At 37.6% G+C, this 16,796-nt stretch overlaps 1 protein-coding gene across 1 annotated transcript; it reads left to right on the forward strand.

Annotated features, from left to right (window-relative positions):
- The first annotated feature begins 40 nt into the window (after window positions 1-40).
- SPA17 (sperm autoantigenic protein 17) lies at window positions 41-10,153 on the forward strand. Its single transcript, XM_082626892.1, has 5 exons — window positions 41-175; window positions 1,280-1,460; window positions 5,039-5,109; window positions 6,884-6,958; window positions 9,831-10,153. Exons 2-5 carry the CDS (start codon window positions 1,307-1,309, stop codon window positions 9,972-9,974), a joined length of 444 nt encoding a protein of 147 aa, XP_082483018.1. The 5' UTR covers window positions 41-175; window positions 1,280-1,306; the 3' UTR covers window positions 9,975-10,153.
- Window positions 10,154-16,796: the final 6,643 nt, after the last annotated feature.

The raw sequence follows: 16,796 nt of genomic DNA on the forward strand, positions 1-16,796 counted from the left end.
CTGACTCCGCCCTTCCCAGGCGGTTCAGTCCGCGAAGCTGTCCGCGGCCTTCGGGAGGGCTCGTGCCTCTCCTCGGCCGCCGTAGTTGAATGGAAAAAAACGAACAAAACACGGTTTCCCGGCAACAAGAAAACACAACCTGAACCATCGGCTCCAGCTCTGAGAGACCTAAGAGGTGAGGCGGTTTACCCCATTTCCTTTCCGAAATCGAGACCTCGCCTTTTCCCTTCGCCTCTCGTATTCTCTCAGGATCCCCGCCGCATTTCGGGAAGCCTTCGGCAGACTGGGAGCCTAGCAGCGAGTCCGAAATCCCAGATCCTCGCCGTGCCGCCCCCGACTAGACCTGTGTTCCCCCTCCGACCGCCCTTCACTCCCCACGTTAGTTCAGAGTCTTTTCCTTTTCACAACCCTAGAATGACTCAATGCCTCATTTCCTGTTCCCTCAAAAAAAGAAGGAAAAACTCTATAGATTCGGCCTCATTAAACCGACTAGTCCCCCACCTAGACCCCTACCACGGCTTCCGGCCTTATTCGGCATTGACACTCACAAACAGGCCAGGTCCCTGAGTGTTGTTTGCAGACTCAGTAGCCCAACCCGCTGCTTAGCAGCTATCCTTATCTGACCCTTGTATTCCAAGACAGGAAGAGAAGACCAGGTCAAGACAAAACCAGAAAATGTAAGCATCCCCAAACTTTGCAGGCTGGAACTGCAGAATCATGACCTTGCCCCCAGCCGCTCTGCCCCCACTGCCCCTTCCAGAGTATATAGATGCTTCAAAGAGGCATTGTAGGTCATGCTTCAGAAGTGGAAGCTAAGGGAACGACTAAGTGTGAAACTTATTCACTCGACAAATTAATTTCTATAACAAGGACTAGTTTTTTTTCTCTCTTTTTTTAATTTTAGGCCTTAAACAGGGTCTTTTTGGCAATTTAAGATGAATTTTTAACAATCATTCTCTCTAAATTCCTGTGGGATAGGAAAAATTGCCATTTTAAAGACAAAGAGGGAGGGAGAGGAAAAAGTACTTTGTATTACAGTGAAAATCTCTGATTTTTGTAATTTTTAAAAAATAATTTCACCTATTAAATATTTTTAATATTCTAATAATGGAAAAATTCAAAACTCTTGGGAAGAAATGGATGGACTTGGGCTGTGTTAGGGAAAAAAAGGACTGAAGTCCAGAAATTTGGAGTCTCAGAAGTAATTTGTTGTCATAGTTGTGATTATATAAGTAAAATCAGACAAATTTAAAGACAGTATTCTTTAATGAATCTCTAGGTACAATAGGCAGTTCTTCCCAAGGAGATGTCGATTCCATTCTCCAGCACCCACTACCGAATTCCACAAGGATTTCGGAATCTTCTTGAAGGGCTCACACGCGAGATTCTGAGGGAGCAACCAGACAATATACCAGCTTTTGCAGCAGCATATTTTGATAATCTTCTAGAGAAAAGAGAGAGTAAGCTTTTTTAAAATCGGCATTTTTTTAAAAAATAAGAGACTAAGCATTTGATTATGGTGAGACCTGCTTAAGACCATTTCTATTCCACAGAAAGCCTTTATGGGGCAGGTATCTTCAACTAACAGTTCTTGCTATTTGAAACAGCATGTGCCTTTTTGACAGGCTCTCTTAATTCACATTATTGAAGATTACTGTTTATCACTCAGACCTTCTTCTTTGTATTTCTCAGGGACACGTGGGGTGGAAGGGGACCTCAGGAGAGCACCCACTCTAGCTGTCTGTTTTCCAGCATGCTGTTCCTATGCCTCACAGGCAGTTGACTGTCTATTCTTCCTGGGAGGAGAGTTTATGGTTTTCTTTACATTTTGACTCTTTTTACTTGAAAGTATTATTAAGTGTTGTAAAAAAATAATTCTATACTCCTTAGATTCAATAAGTTGGTATTCACAGGGGTATATGAAACTGTTCCTCAATAAAGGTACAGAGAAAAACTGCTTTGAAAAGTGAACTTCCAGCTTGGGAAGGTAATTTATATTCTTTTTCTATATTTCCAAGGTCCCATCCTGTCCAGAGACTAAGATTCCTGCCAACAGTGACTCTTTGGTTGAGAGCCAAAGCAGAGTTTCTTCACTTCCATAAATAAAATTTCCAAATTCCCAGCCTTGAAGGTTCATGACAATCAAGACCTGACCCACTGGTCAAAATGAGAATTATTACAGCTATAAGTTTCTCTTAAAAACCCTGACTAGAACAACCATTTTGTTTAAGCTGTCATCATTACTTTTGATTACAGTATTTCAACAGAGTAGTAAAGTTGACTAGAAATAGTCACAAGCAAATAAACATTCCATTTTTAATCATTTTACAATTTATTGTTACTTGAGGAAGCAACCCAAATATTCATCATAGAGGATTTTTTGAATAAACTTGAGTACATCTACACTACTGATTAATGTATAGCTGTAAACAAACAAAACTGGAACAAGGAAGATCTCTATGATGTTATGCAGTGACCCTCAAGATATATTAAGTGAAAAAAGTAAGGTGGAAAAAAATGTTTTTAGTATACTACCAATTATCTAACAAAGAGGTGTTGATATGAATACATAACCGTTCATTTATATTTTTTAAATGGAAGAATAAATCTTTAAAAAATTAACATTTACCTCTAAAAAAAAAAAGCAAAAAAACATTTACCTCTAGCAGAAGAAGGAACAGAGAGCAGAGGGAACAGGATAGAAGCTAGACTTGTCTGAATACATCTTAAATTCAAAATCATATATGTTTCACATAGTTATAAAATAGAATTAAAATTTTAAATTGTTAAGCAATTTCTAAATTTAGAAGCAAAGTGAAACAAATGAACCTAACTAGTATTAAATGGGTAACATAACCGCACAAAAAAGAATTATTTCAAGAGACTTTATAACACAGTACTTTGTGCATTCCTGGTGGATATAGCCTAAAAACAAAATGAAGTTTTAAAAAAAATCTTAAATTGTTTTCAGTTATCACTGAAAATAATAACATTTAATAATATTATAGTGCAGTTTTTCTGTAATTTTTTATATATTGTAGAACATAGCAAATAAGTAACTATCCTACTGTTATTAGGAATAGGATTTTTAGTGTAAGAAAAATGACATACAAATATAAAAATGAAAGAAGTTAATAAAATCCCATCATTCTAAATTTGAATTGAAAAATATCATCAGACTTCATAATATATTTTCTCTTTGAAAAGTGAAAGTATATTTTCTAGCTCTCTGTATTTTTTAAAGGCCTCAAAACAATGACCAACCCAGTACCAGTGAGCACCTAGTCCCTAGCCTTTGGCCTCCAGCTACCATCTTCCAGGAACCAGAGCTTCTTGGAGAACTAACCAATCCCATAAACTGAGCAGGAAATACACAAACTGAGCCTCAACACCTTGCCATACCAGAAAATAAGAAAACTATCAAAGATTATGAGTTGCTTCCAAAGGACTCAGGAACATCTGAGCACCTGAATAAGCTCCTACTGGCCAATTTTGGACAATTAGAGCATCAAGAAGATTAATAAATGCAGTGGATTGAAATTCATTCAATTTGTTAAATATTCATTAGTTCATAATTATTTACTAAAAAAAAAAAAACCAAGAAATCTCATTGAGAGGATCCTAAGGAACCAACTGATTAATCTGAAAACTGGTAAATAAAGGAAAAGAATCACACCTTTAACCTGCCTTTTATGTAAGAACTGTATTTCAGGGTAACCAAACAGGGAAAGTATTTTTTATTGAGTACTCCAGAAATAAAGAAGTAATGATCAAATTAGAACATTGCCATTTTGCAACCCTAAAGAAATGATCTAAGCAGTCATCATCAATGGGCCCATAAAAATTGTATAAAGAGAAACAACCAGATATTATATATCTCCTGGCAGAATTATACCGCACTACTTATGAAGTATTCTTGAAGAAAAAAAACCTCAAACCTGAATCAGATAAGACCTATAGATCTAACTAGCAATCTACAGGAAATTCAAAGGCAGAGGAACTTGGTAAAAAAAATCATAGTGGGAATGAAATCAGAAATATCTAAACTGTGGAAAGCTCCAAAGGAAAAATGACTCAATTTCCTCAACAAATAAATTGCAAGGAAAAAAATGTGGGGTGGGAGGTAGGGAGGTTTCAATTATAAGAGATTTAAAAGACATAACAAAAGGCTGTGTGTGCCCATTGTTTGGGTCCTGGTTTGAACAAATCAGCAGTAAAAAAATAAACAAAAATATATTAGACAATGGGAGAAATTTGGATAGTTGATGATATTAAGGAATTATTGTTAGTAGTTTTAGGTGTGATAATCGTATTGTGGCTTTATATCTTAGAGACGCATACTGAAGCAAGTATTTGTAGATAAGATAGTAGGATGCCTGGGATTGGCTTGAAAATAATCAGAAGAAAGGGCAGGAAAGTGAGTGAAGTTACAAATAAAATAAGATCAATCATGAGATTATAATTGTTGAATCTGAGTAATGTGCTCATGGAAATTTGTTATTATTCTCCTTTCTAAGTCTGAAATTCTTCATAATGAAAAGTTAAAGAAAAATTCTGCTTAAATACTTCTATGTCAACTGACTGCATAATATACCTAATTTTTTAAAACTTCTCCCATCCTTCACTTTTCCAAACTTCCTTACTGTTTAACATTTATTTTTTTTACATTTTCCCCCATGTTTGCTAATACATAATAAGTTTCCATAATTATATAATGATAAATTTCTATACTTATATTTAAGTATTAACATTTGTTCTCTGTCTCTCCCATTTTACTGTAAACTCTGAAAGCAGCAATTAGGTTTTTTAACTGCCTTTATAAATATCCTCAAGGGTTCATCTAATGTTTAATTCATCATCATATATTTAATAATCACTGGTTATATCTACAGCAGTAGGCTGTGTACAACGTCAATAAAATTTTCGACTGGCAGTAAAGGACCTATAATTTGAAAAAGAAAACATTTTACATTACTAGTCTACATTTACTTTAATGAACTCAAAGTAAGTCTGAAATTATTATATTTTTGTTATTTAGAAACCAACTTTGATCCAGCAGAATGGGGGACTAAGGTAGATGACCGCTTCTATAACAACCATGCATTCAAGGTATAGTCCCGTGAAGCTATTGGATTTGGTTAATTCTTCTCCTTGTCTCCAATACAGAGATTATTGGGATCTCCCAAAATCATGAATATTGTGAGAGGCATCACAAATATCTTATGAAACCTTTTTGATTGTGCTGTTCTTTCTGGCAAGAAATTCTTTTCTAAGGTATCTGAATCGTGTACAGTACTTAGCTTAAATTTAAAGATGATCAACAGGAAGTATGTACTTGAAAGTGATAGTATAATTACTTTCATTTGTTGTTCCAATGTTATTGAGTATCACAGTGCTTATCAATAGCAGATACACAATAAATATTGGTTGAATTAATGAATGATATTTCATAAAATAAAACGCTGTTTGTCCAATTAGTTCATTATCATTGACGTCTTACAAAAGACTGATTAGAATTAAAGATGATAATGGTGTAGAGTCTTCTCTATTAAGCCAATCTGTTCAGAGAAAACATCCATCTTCTCTTTAGCAGCATTCTCAGAGCCAATCTTTCTCAACCAAGACATCTCAAAATAATTAAGCCCTAAGCCAAAGGCATCCATTGCACGTAAGGAATCAATATCTCTTCTTTGTATCTAGAATGATTCTATTTATGTACCATCCTTTGGAAAATTGAGAAAAATAATCACTTCAAGAATTCTGTGTTCTATGATCCCAATGAGGAACACCGGTTGAGAAAGGCTGTGTGTGATCCAGCGTCATTGCCTCCAACTGGCAACTTGGTGGAAATTCAATCTCCGGCTCTACCCCAGGTCTACAAATCAGAGGTTAAATTTTAACAAGATCCACAAAGTAACTTGTAGGTACATTAAAGTCTGAGAAGCAGTACTCTAGCCATGAAGCAGCAGCAGATATTAGAATTAAAAGGAGTTAACAAAGGTCAAATTTTGATGGTGTTGCACAGTAGATTTGGGGGATTTCCTGAGGAAATCCCCCTGTCACTTATTCCATGAATTCAAGTGAAGTTCCATCCATCTGTGCCTGCCAGATATGGGGGTGTTCTGTTTATTTCCATTTAACTAGATTCTCTGTGTTCATGTTTTATTGAAATAAAAGGAATAATGTTGAAAAATTTTAAATCTTATTCACATAGCAATTTTAGAGTGGTTTTTCTTCTCTTTTGAATTCTAAAGGCTTTATTTGATTAGCTTATATGTCCTTAAATTTACGTTTTATGAATTAAAGAAGCTCTTCCCATAAGGTTGTGAGTTAACCATGCTTCTATTCTGGAGTAATATTTCAGTAACCATGTCAAAATAGATGGAGCTGGTTTCCCTTTTTTCTATTTAAATCCCTCCCTACAGCAAAACTTACTTCTTTGACTCAGTTTTTAATCTACAAACATCATTAAAAAGTCAACTTGACCTCATACTATGGAACACAATAGCATTTATTTCATTCCTGTTTGAGAAACTATTGGCACCTCTTTTTTATTCCTTGTTCAGGATTCATTACAGCATCATATAAACTTTTAGTATAAGACAATGGTTTGTTTTTAATATAAAACAATATTATACACATTCCAAAAGCAAAAGATCAAACTTTTTTTAACCAATTCCTTAGTCTTTAATATTTGTTTATGCATATTCCCTTGAGAGTTTTCTTTTATCCCTTTTCGCAACCTACACTCCTTGTTAAAAAATATGTGTTTAATTCCCACCACTTATCAATAACTTAAAGTAATATTTAATTACCTTTAAGCAGTTTGATCCAAGACTTTACTGTTTTGGAAACATTGTCTATTTGGCCCTCTCCCCTCTAGGAGCAAGAACCACTGGAGAAATGTGAGCCTGGAAAAGAAAAGTCTCAGACATCTATGAAAGAGGTGATAGCCTTAGTAAGTTATATTTTCCATGTACTATTGGATTCCTACAAAGAATGACATCCCTCAATTTAAAATTATCCTCCAAATATGAATCCAGTCTGTTATCCATATTGCTAAAATCATGATTTTGCTTTTTAGATAACTAGCATCAGTGATATACTAACTGGTGGATGAGTTTTAGCCATGCCTCTTATAAAGGAAAACTCATTCTTCCCCTTAAAAATAAAATCTTATTTTCCAAGATTATGGAAGAAGATTATGGATGGGAAAATCTCCCCAAGGGGAAGAACAGACAAAAATCACAGCCTCAGTCTTTTTTAAAAATTTTTTTATTGAGGCATAGTTGCTTTATAATGTTGTGTTAGTTTCTGCTGTACAGTGAAGTGAATCAGCTATATGTATACATATATCCCCTCTTTTTTGGATTTCCATCCCATTTAGGTCACCACAGAGCACGGAGTAGAGTTCCCTGTGCTATACAGCAGGTTCTCATTAGTTATCTATTTTATACACAGTGGTGTATATATGTCAATCCCAATCTCCCAATTCATCCCACCCCTTCCCCCCACTGGTGTCCATACATTCATTCTCCACGTCTGTGTCTCTATTTCTGCTTTGCAAATAGGTTCATCTGTACCATTTTTCTTCATTCCACACATATGTGTTAATATACGATATTGGTTTTTCTCTTTCTGTCTTACTTCAGTCTGTATGACAATCTCTAGGTACATCCATGTCTCTACAAATGACCCAATTTTGTTCCTTTTTATGGCTGAGCAATATTCCATTGTATATATGTGCCACATCTTCTTTATCCATTCATCTGTCGATGGACAGTTAGGTTGCTTCCATGTCCTGGCTATTGTAAATAGTGCTGCAGTGAACATTGGGGGTGCATGTGTCTTTTTGAATTATGGTTTTCTCAGGGTATACAGCCTCAGTCTTGACCCTTCGGATTCACCTTCCACTTCAGGAACTTTTCACTAATTGATGCTGTCATCACCACACAGTGGTAAAGGTTCAGATATAACAAAAGGAAGCTCATGGGGAATTGCGTACAGCCAAATAAAATGGCTTTACACAATGAGTCCTACTCATCTTCCATGCATTTCGCTCTACAAAAATGACTTCCTGCCTGACAGCCTACATCCAAGCAACAATGGGTTAGGCTCAGTCCACTATCAAAGATGCCTCTATTCAGTGGTGTGCTAAAGCCAGCTCTTAAGAGACAATCGTGCACATATGTACACAACCCCATGTTCAATAATATCACTTTGATAGCTTGAAATCAGCCACAGTGGGAGTATTAAGATCATGATAAATACTACAAATCAGGACCAATTTTTTTTTCTGGAGAGCCAGTTGTTAAACATTTACCAGCATGTCACTGCCTATATGCTTCATAGTCCAGATTCAAGAGGACCAAGCCTAGTGAGAAAGAAGAACTCACAGTCTACGGTGTTGAAGGCCAAACTTCTGAGTTTCTTTTCATGTATTAATGTCCCAGTTAGTTACCCAATAATTGACACCCAAAATGGGAAATCCCCCTACAGGAATACCTTACTTCCTACCCAGTGGGTCATAAGTTTACCTTATAACCTTTATAAGTCATCTCAGAATTATATCAGTGCAATTCAGTCAGCCTAACATTAGCATAAGATACAGTGGGAGGTCAGGAAAGAAGGAAGGTAGTGTCATTTCCTTACATCTTTAATAGGTGCCCTTACACAGGTTTTTATGACTTTGAATTGAGAGCCCATTGATTTCCAACTTCAGCATAATTCATTTGCCCACATTAGGGCATCATCTCAGAGGATTTTATACCAATCTGTTTGCATATTAAAGTTTAAGAGCTAGATTTGCCTCTTTGTCATGGGGGGAGGGGGGGTTTGAACAATCCAAAGGTCCATTAGTAGGAGAATGAGTAAATAAATCAAAGTATATCAGTACAATGGACTACAATGGTATCATAAAAAAAATAGGAATGGGCAGAATTATATACTGAATAACATAGAAAAAGGGAAAAAGGGAACCAAGATACATTATTACATGGGAAAAGTAGCTGCAGAACATTGTGATTAGCATGATCTCATTTTTTTAATAAAAAGGCAAATATATACCCATATGAATACATTTGTATATAGAGAAATTTTAGAAGGATATATATACTCAATGCATAATGATGGGTTACCTTTTAGGTATAGGATTTGGGAAGATGGAGAAAGCTTTCACTACCAGTGGTATTTAAGTTTTTAAATGTATATGTATCACTTTCATAATTAAAAAAATATATTAAAAGCTATATATCTATTGACCTGTACACTTAAGATCTGTGCATTTCACTATCTGTAAATTATACCTAAATTTTTTTTAAAAAGGAAGCTGTGTACAAAAATTCAACCAACCATGTTAAAACTGATTTTATTGGACTAAATGGATTCCGCTTTGGCATTTCACTTTAAATGTATGATTTTAATTAGCTAATCATTGAGAAATTAAAAATAATCCATTTTGTGTAATCATGATTATTTTGAAACAGCACATTTACTATTCTTCTTGGCATTTTTACCCTGCTTCAAGGATTCTTACTTATTTCCCCCAAAAAATGTTAAATAGGAAGCTGTTGAATAGTAGCTGTTTTGCAGGGAAGAAGTTGGCAACGATCCTTTATTGCAGAGACATATCAAAGAGTGACAAAGCAAGATGTCTGATATTTTGGCATTCACTATTTGGTACATATACAACGTGATGATATATAAAATTCCTTCAGGAATCAACCCATCTCGATTGTTACATCCCTAAGTTGATTAAGTTTATGCACTTATTTTTATAGCATCAAAATACGAGATGCTTAAGAACCCTCTTACTTTTTCTCCTTTCTGAGAATGAATCTTCTGAAGAAGACAAGGACGTGGAGGAAAATGCTGCTCTCAAAATCCAAGCAGCCTTCCGGGGACACTTAGCCAGAAAGGAGGTAAAGAAAATGAAATCGAGTGATCTTCAAGAAAAAACAGAGGAAAATGAGTGAGGAGACTGGCTTTACCCCCAGAAAACACGAAAAAATCCAAATCCATCAACCTTGTTGTGACTGTCTTTTTTTTCTTAATAAGTGAGATTTGATGTAGTGAAATAACATTTGTTGCTGTTGTGAAAACCTGTCGTGAGCATTTGTTTAATAAACGTGCCATTGAACACATGCCTCTTGAAGACTTCTCTGAGATCATGAGTCTTATTTATACTTCTCCCAAGTCCACGTCTAGAGACCCTTGGATTTAGAATTACAAAGCTGGAGTATCTGAGTTTTCAGAGATCTCAGAGGCTGTGTGATTTAACCATTATCTCATGAATAACTCCTCTCTATCACATCCCTGAAAAATAGTCCTTTGGCTCCTCTTTCACTCCCAGTAGTAGAGAATTCCACTGCTTTTCAAGGATAGTCCATTTAGTTTTTGAATAACTCAAATTATTAGAAGATAAGTTGAGTCAAAAATCTGTCTCCCTGTAAGTTTCACCCATTGGTTTTCATTTGTCATGTATGCAATCTTTTATTGAAAAAAATGTATTGCGCACAATTCATGTGCTGGGATTTAGTAGTAAATATCTGCTCTTACACTCATGCAGCTGACAGTTTTCTTTTTTTTATTGTCTTGCTCTCCAGAACCACACAGAATAAGACTAATGCATAACATTTGCAAAAAACAAAAGTTATCATAACATCATAAATGCTCTCTTCTTTAGCTAAAACTTCCCAAGTTTCTTTAATGTGTAAATGATAATACCTATTTCACAAACTCAGGAGCCTATGTCTTTTTTTTTTTTTTTTCAGTGAACCATTCAAGCTGCCAGTGCCTTATTTTTAGAAAGTTCAGTTTTCCCTTTTTGAGGCTTCCCCACCCTAGAATATCCAAGAAACTGCAGGGTTCATGTCTTAGACCAAAAGATGCAGTTCCCTTCCCAAAACAAAATGGAGAGAAAGTGGAGTCTTAACATTTAATTAATGTTGTTGCCATCTACGAGCAACAGACTGAGGTAATGTCCTGGCTGGTTTATATTCCTGTCTGCACCACAATGGATGTCCCAGGCTTTGGTTCTAGGGTGACACCTCTCTTAGTTCACAGTCACACAGCCATTATTCCCCAAAGCTCAGTAACATGCTTGGGTGGCTCAGACTTGAAGAGCTTCTAAAAACAGCCATATGTTATGCACATCAACTGCATACACTGAGATCCTTGTCTTAAGCTCAGACATTCTCTTCTTGCAAAGCAGAAAGGTACCCCATTTGAGTTACCCGATTGCCCTTTCCTATCAGAGCTTTTATTAGGCTGTACAACAGAAGTTCACCCAAGTGATCTTCTTCACCCAAAAACAGACGACTTATGCCAATGATTTCCAGGTTGTGACATTCATCCTCTGATCTCCACTCGCCTCCAGGCAGCCATCCCTCTTCCAAGGTCTTACTGCCAATAGAGAGCTATGTGCTAGCTAAACACAAGTCTCTAATACCCAATGGACCCCTTCCACCCATCCTTAACCCCCTTCTCCCAGGCTTAGAGAGAAAAAAATCAACTGGCTTCCAGGATTCCAGCTGTTCATTCCCTCATTCCATTCAAAGCACCTATTCCAATCCAACCCCTTTCCACCCCAAACAAAGTCATCCTGCTTGGGAGATTATCAAGGGAACTCCAAATTAGGCAAAGACTTGACTTCCCTGTCCTGGAGAGAAGACCAGAAGAGAAAAAGTTTCTTTCCCAGTGAATATATAGTGGGGCAAAAAAAGATACCAGTTAACTTTTTCAATAATTCTAATATACATGTGAAGTGATTAAAACTGTACCTTCCATATAGTCAGTATACACACACACACACACACACACACACACAAATCTAGGGATGGTGATATTTTTGGTGAAGGAGGAAAAGAAAGAGGAGAAGGTAGAAGAGGAATGTGTGTGGTGTGTTAGGACCATACATATGAATTAATACTTTATTTGCATGTGTCTGATTTTCCTCTTATCTCTCTGGCTGCTCCTTCTCAATCTCCTTTGCTGCTAATTCTTCAACTCCTCAACCACCAAATACTAAAATGCCCTGAGGCTCAGTCCTTGGACCCCTTTTCAAGTGATCATACTTACCTGTGAATCTCATCCAGTCTCAGCTTTAAAAGCTACCTACATACTGATCACTCCCAGATGTGTACCTGCATATATTGGACCTTTCTCCACTCCAGCTCCAAACTTGTATAATCAACTGCCTACTGCACATCCCTATTTGGATGTTTATATGCAACTCAAACAACATGTCCAGTAGCATGTTTGTGCTCCTGATAATACCCCTCAAATCTTCATTCTCTCAGTTTTTCCCATCTCTGAAAAATGGCTATTCCAGTCTTCTGCTTGCTCAAGCCAAAAACCTAGAATTCATCCCCAACTCGTCTCTTTCTCTCACATCCCGTTTACAATCTATTAGCAAAACCTGTGGACTCTGTCGCTAAAATATACCCAGAATCTGACCGCTTCTATTGTTATCACCCTGGTCCTAGTTTCCATCATCTCTCTCATGAATTACTGCAATTACCTCTATATTGGTCATTGCCACACTAATGCTGCACAACCCATTCCAAATTCAATGATTTAAAACAATTATTTTTTCGCATGGACCTGTAGATCCATGTAGACTTTAGCTGAGCTGCGCTCGACTTCAAGCTTGAGAGTAGATTCAGGTCTGCTCTAAGCTAAGGGTCTGTGGGTTAGTTGGGGAAGGTCTGCTTCAAGCTGTGAGCCCAAGAGTCAATTGCAGTCCCTTTGCTTCATGTGTCCTATTCAGAGCCCACGCTGAAAATGCTACCCGGGGCGTGCTCTTTTCATGGTGGTCACAGCAGGAAAAGCCAACATAGGAGAATATTTCAAGCTTTTGCTCCTAACATTTCCACTAACATCCCATTGACCAAACAAAGTCATGTGACTGAGCCCAAAGTCAAGAGGTGAGGAAATACACTGCTTACCATGCAACCGTGGCAAAGGCCTTGTGTATGCATAGTACATATGAAGAGGTAGTGAAGAGTTGTGAGGAACCAATAACTCAATCTACCACAGTCTGCACTCTTGGTTATAAATATTCATATCCTTTTGACATGCAAAATACATTCATTCCTATCCCACGGCCCCTAAAAGATCCATCAAATCCTTGAAGTCCAGGATCTACATCAGGTCCTGATACGGCTCTTCTTGATGTAGAGACCTATGAATTAAAAGAGCAAGTGTCTTGGGAATTCTCTGGCAGTCCAGTGGTTTCACTGCCGACGGCATGGGTTCGATCCCTGGTCAGGAAACTAAGATCCTACAAGCTGTGTGGCATGGCCAAAAAAAGAAAAAAAAGCAAGTGTCTTCTCATACGCCCAACATACCACAAATAATGGACAGGGATTACATAACCACTAAAAAGTACTCTCATTTATAAAGGAGAATAATGGAAGCAAATAGCAGTCACTGGTCCAAATCAATTATAAAATCCCACTGAGCAAAGGTCCTCAGGTTCCTCTATTTGGGGAGGGGAGATAATGTTTCATGATTAAGCGCTGGTTCTGCTCCCTAAGAATGACTGTCCAGTCTAGTCTCCATAGCTCTTATTTCTACAATCTAGGCAATCATTCTTTTTCCATCATCTTCCATACATCTTTCCTTGGAAAGGGCATTGGAAAATTACCCTTTTGGGTGGATATGTCTCAACCTGATTCCTGTCTGTAGAAAACTGAGAGTACAAAGATGTTTACATCTTGCACACCCTCATTCTCTTTTAGTTGTTGGCAATGCTTTGCCAACAAACTTTTCCAAGAAACTTTTCTGTGTGTTTGACTCTAGTCAGTTCCATGTGTCAAAAGCTGCACTCACAATTTCTTTATAGATATGCTTCCCTCTCTCTCTAGATTTAATTCTATTGAGGAGTGAAGAATTGGAACCAATATTTCAATAAACTACAGCCTCGTAGCTGTCATAACTGATCTCCCCGCCTCCATTCTTTTCCCCTTTCAACACAGAGGCCAGAATGTCCTGTTATAGTTTACGTCATATCATGTGACTGCTCTTCCTAAACCCCCCAGTGGTTTCTCATCTCACTCCGAGTGGAAGCTAAAGTCTTGATAACGGTCTACAGAGTTCTATGCAGATCTTGACTCCCATTACCCCTCTAACCACTTTTCCTTATCTTTTTAATTTTTCTCCTTGTTTCTGAAGACCATTCCATCCAACCTGTTTACTGCCTGTTTCCTGCTGCTGGAACGTATGCTCTTGGAGGATAGGGATTTGCTACTTTGTTCACAGCCTTTTTAACATGCAGCCAGAAAGGGTGAATTATTTCTGGTGGCTTAAACAGAAGTGGGAGAAGTCCTAACAAATATCCCTTCTGTCAAATTACCTTTGATTGGGTTATACATCCATCCCTGAATGGATCATTGAGGTCTGGGGAAAAGAATATGCTAATTGGAGTACACCAATCACCGTCAGGTCCCATCCCTGGAGTAAGGGGTCACCTGGGTAAAAGTCAAGGCAATTTGAAGTTCCTTGTAGGAAACAGAGTAATGTCAGGAGGAAGGGATAATGGATGCTGGGCAGCAAACAACAAATACCCATCACAGTACTTTAATCCACATGGCTTCTCACTACACTGCACCATTTATTAATTTTTTTGTCAAAACCAAAGGCTAGGGAAGCATCGAGAAAAAAGGAAATATTTAAAACAGTGAAGGAGGGGTTAACAAACACAGGCATGTAGAGATTTAAGTCGCCTGCCATAGAAATTGCAATGTGAACGGTGTTCCTTGGAGCTGTGTAATGCAAACAGGGGAATCTCCCAAAAGAAAGAGCTTTGGAGTCTAGGAGAATATGAAAATCGTGTGAGAGAGAAAACATGGAAACCGTTTTTAAAATACATGCAAAATGTTGCTCTGTGAGCAGCCACGTGTGAGAGTTCGTGAACATGAATTTTTCATAAAACGTTCATATGAACACTGTACCTAGAGGATAGCAACCTTCTATCAAGATCATCAATCAGTCTTCTTTAATAAATATAAGTCCAGTATAATCTGGAGGGACATGCTCTCTGTTGCACTGTGTATGGAGCTCGATCCGTGTCTCTGTGCATGAGAGATGAGGCCCAGATAAGTATCTGATTGTTGCTGTCATTCCACCTCTAAACACATATCATTCACTTCTTTTTTAAATCAGAGTAGATTTTCTTTAACAAAATATGTTTACCTTTTCATACATTTATTCTAGTCCAGAACACTTTATTTTTTTTTAATTTTTTTTAATTTTTTTTTTTTTTTTTTGGCCCTGCCATGCAGCAGGTCGGATCTTAGTTCCCCAACCAGGGATCGAACCCATGACCCCTGTGGTGGAAGCACGGAATCTTAACCACTGGACCATCAAGGAAGTCCCCGTAACAGTTTATTTTAAAATAATCTTCATCTTAAAGAACTGCATTTAAAAAAATATTTTAGAACATGGGTCAATGTCAAAATTTGCTAATTAAGCAAACATTTCTTTCAATGTTTAATAATTTTCCATACTTAATAATATCATTCACTTTTGTTGTTGTTCTAAAGCAAACGAAACACTGACTTCCCTAATTTCTCAACAAAATTAACCTAGTACTTCCTCTCTATACCTCAAAACAACTTGAGTTTGAGTTTCCTAACATTTGAAAACATTTCAGCAGGTACCATATTTTCTTCAACTGCGAGTTTTCTCCTATGAAATTCTTCCCATGATCTTATTTCATGGGAAGGAGGGGAGATTATACAGGAGCCAGGTACTAATTTCCCATAAGCAGCTCTCTTGGCCTGAGGATATTTCTAAAGTGCAGGTTACAAACATAGGACTAGCACTTTGGCTCTTCATTTTTAGTCCTCTTTTCCCTCTCCCATCTGTCTCTAAGGAGCGTATAATGACAACCCATTTTGTGTCAATTTATGATGTTAATAAACTCATTTCCAATCTGAAGTGCTTTAGACAAATAGAGCTACTGGGATTGACAGTTATTTATGCCTGTGAGGCTCTCAGAAGAGACTGAACATGCAGAATACAATATTTCACAATGTGAAATTATTTTCGTGAATGAAATGTGCTTGGGAGTAACCAGTCTCTGTGTGTAGAGCAAAAAGGCAAACCCCTGCCAGGTGATGATGTCACTGTGACTAAAATCTCAAGAGCCACCACACTCATTATCAAACACCGTGGCAGAGGATGGTCAACACTCCAAGACCAAGAAATCACCAGAGGAACTATATAAACACACTACCCCAAGGGGGTCAGATATAATGTAGAAGGTGTGAACACTGGCCATCATTCTCTCCCTGAAGACACCTGTCTCAGAGGCTTCTGACCAAGAACCAAGGCATTTTATTCCAGTGAAATTATATTACTATGAAGTAGGGCTCAGTTTGATAAACCAGGCATTAAACCGATGTTGGAAGCTATCAGAAAAATCTGTTTTTGAAACAATAGAAAGCATGCTTGGCTGAAGACCTAACATGCGATTGGTAGAGAAACATGATCACTACAGTGCAATCCTGACGATGAGTTTAGAGTCACTTGCTTTCAGATTGCTTGGCTAACGTAAGCCTATGGTGTGCTGCCCAGACCCGCCTCCACCCCACCCCACTTTTTCAGGACTGAAGGCTACTTCCTTTCTAGGAATTGCCTTCAGCGTTTGGGAGCTGCTTCAGCCTAGACTGCACCCTCCCTAGAGGCAGCTTGCATCTAATGACTAGCCACTGCAGTGGTACAAGGGCTGGGCTCTTTGCCTCAAACTGAGGCAACCCTGAAGGGCCAGCCCAGCTCTCAGCCAGCCATAG

This window comes from Mesoplodon mirus (genome assembly GCF_964341445.2).
Source record: "Mesoplodon mirus genome assembly, chromosome: 7".
NCBI classification, from domain to species: domain Eukaryota; kingdom Metazoa; phylum Chordata; class Mammalia; order Artiodactyla; family Ziphiidae; genus Mesoplodon; species Mesoplodon mirus.

Excerpts from the sequence above, each read along its gene's own strand:
- SPA17 (XM_082626892.1), top strand. The coding sequence starts at position 1,307 with ATGTCGATTCCATTCTCCAGCACCCACTACCGAATTCCACAAGGATTT. Across the intron at positions 1,461-5,038 it reads TCTTCTAGAGAAAAGAGAGA|AAACCAACTTTGATCCAGCA; the intron begins GTAAGCTTTTTT and ends TTTGTTATTTAG. Across the intron at positions 6,959-9,830 it reads TGAAAGAGGTGATAGCCTTA|AATGAATCTTCTGAAGAAGA; the intron begins GTAAGTTATATT and ends CTCCTTTCTGAG.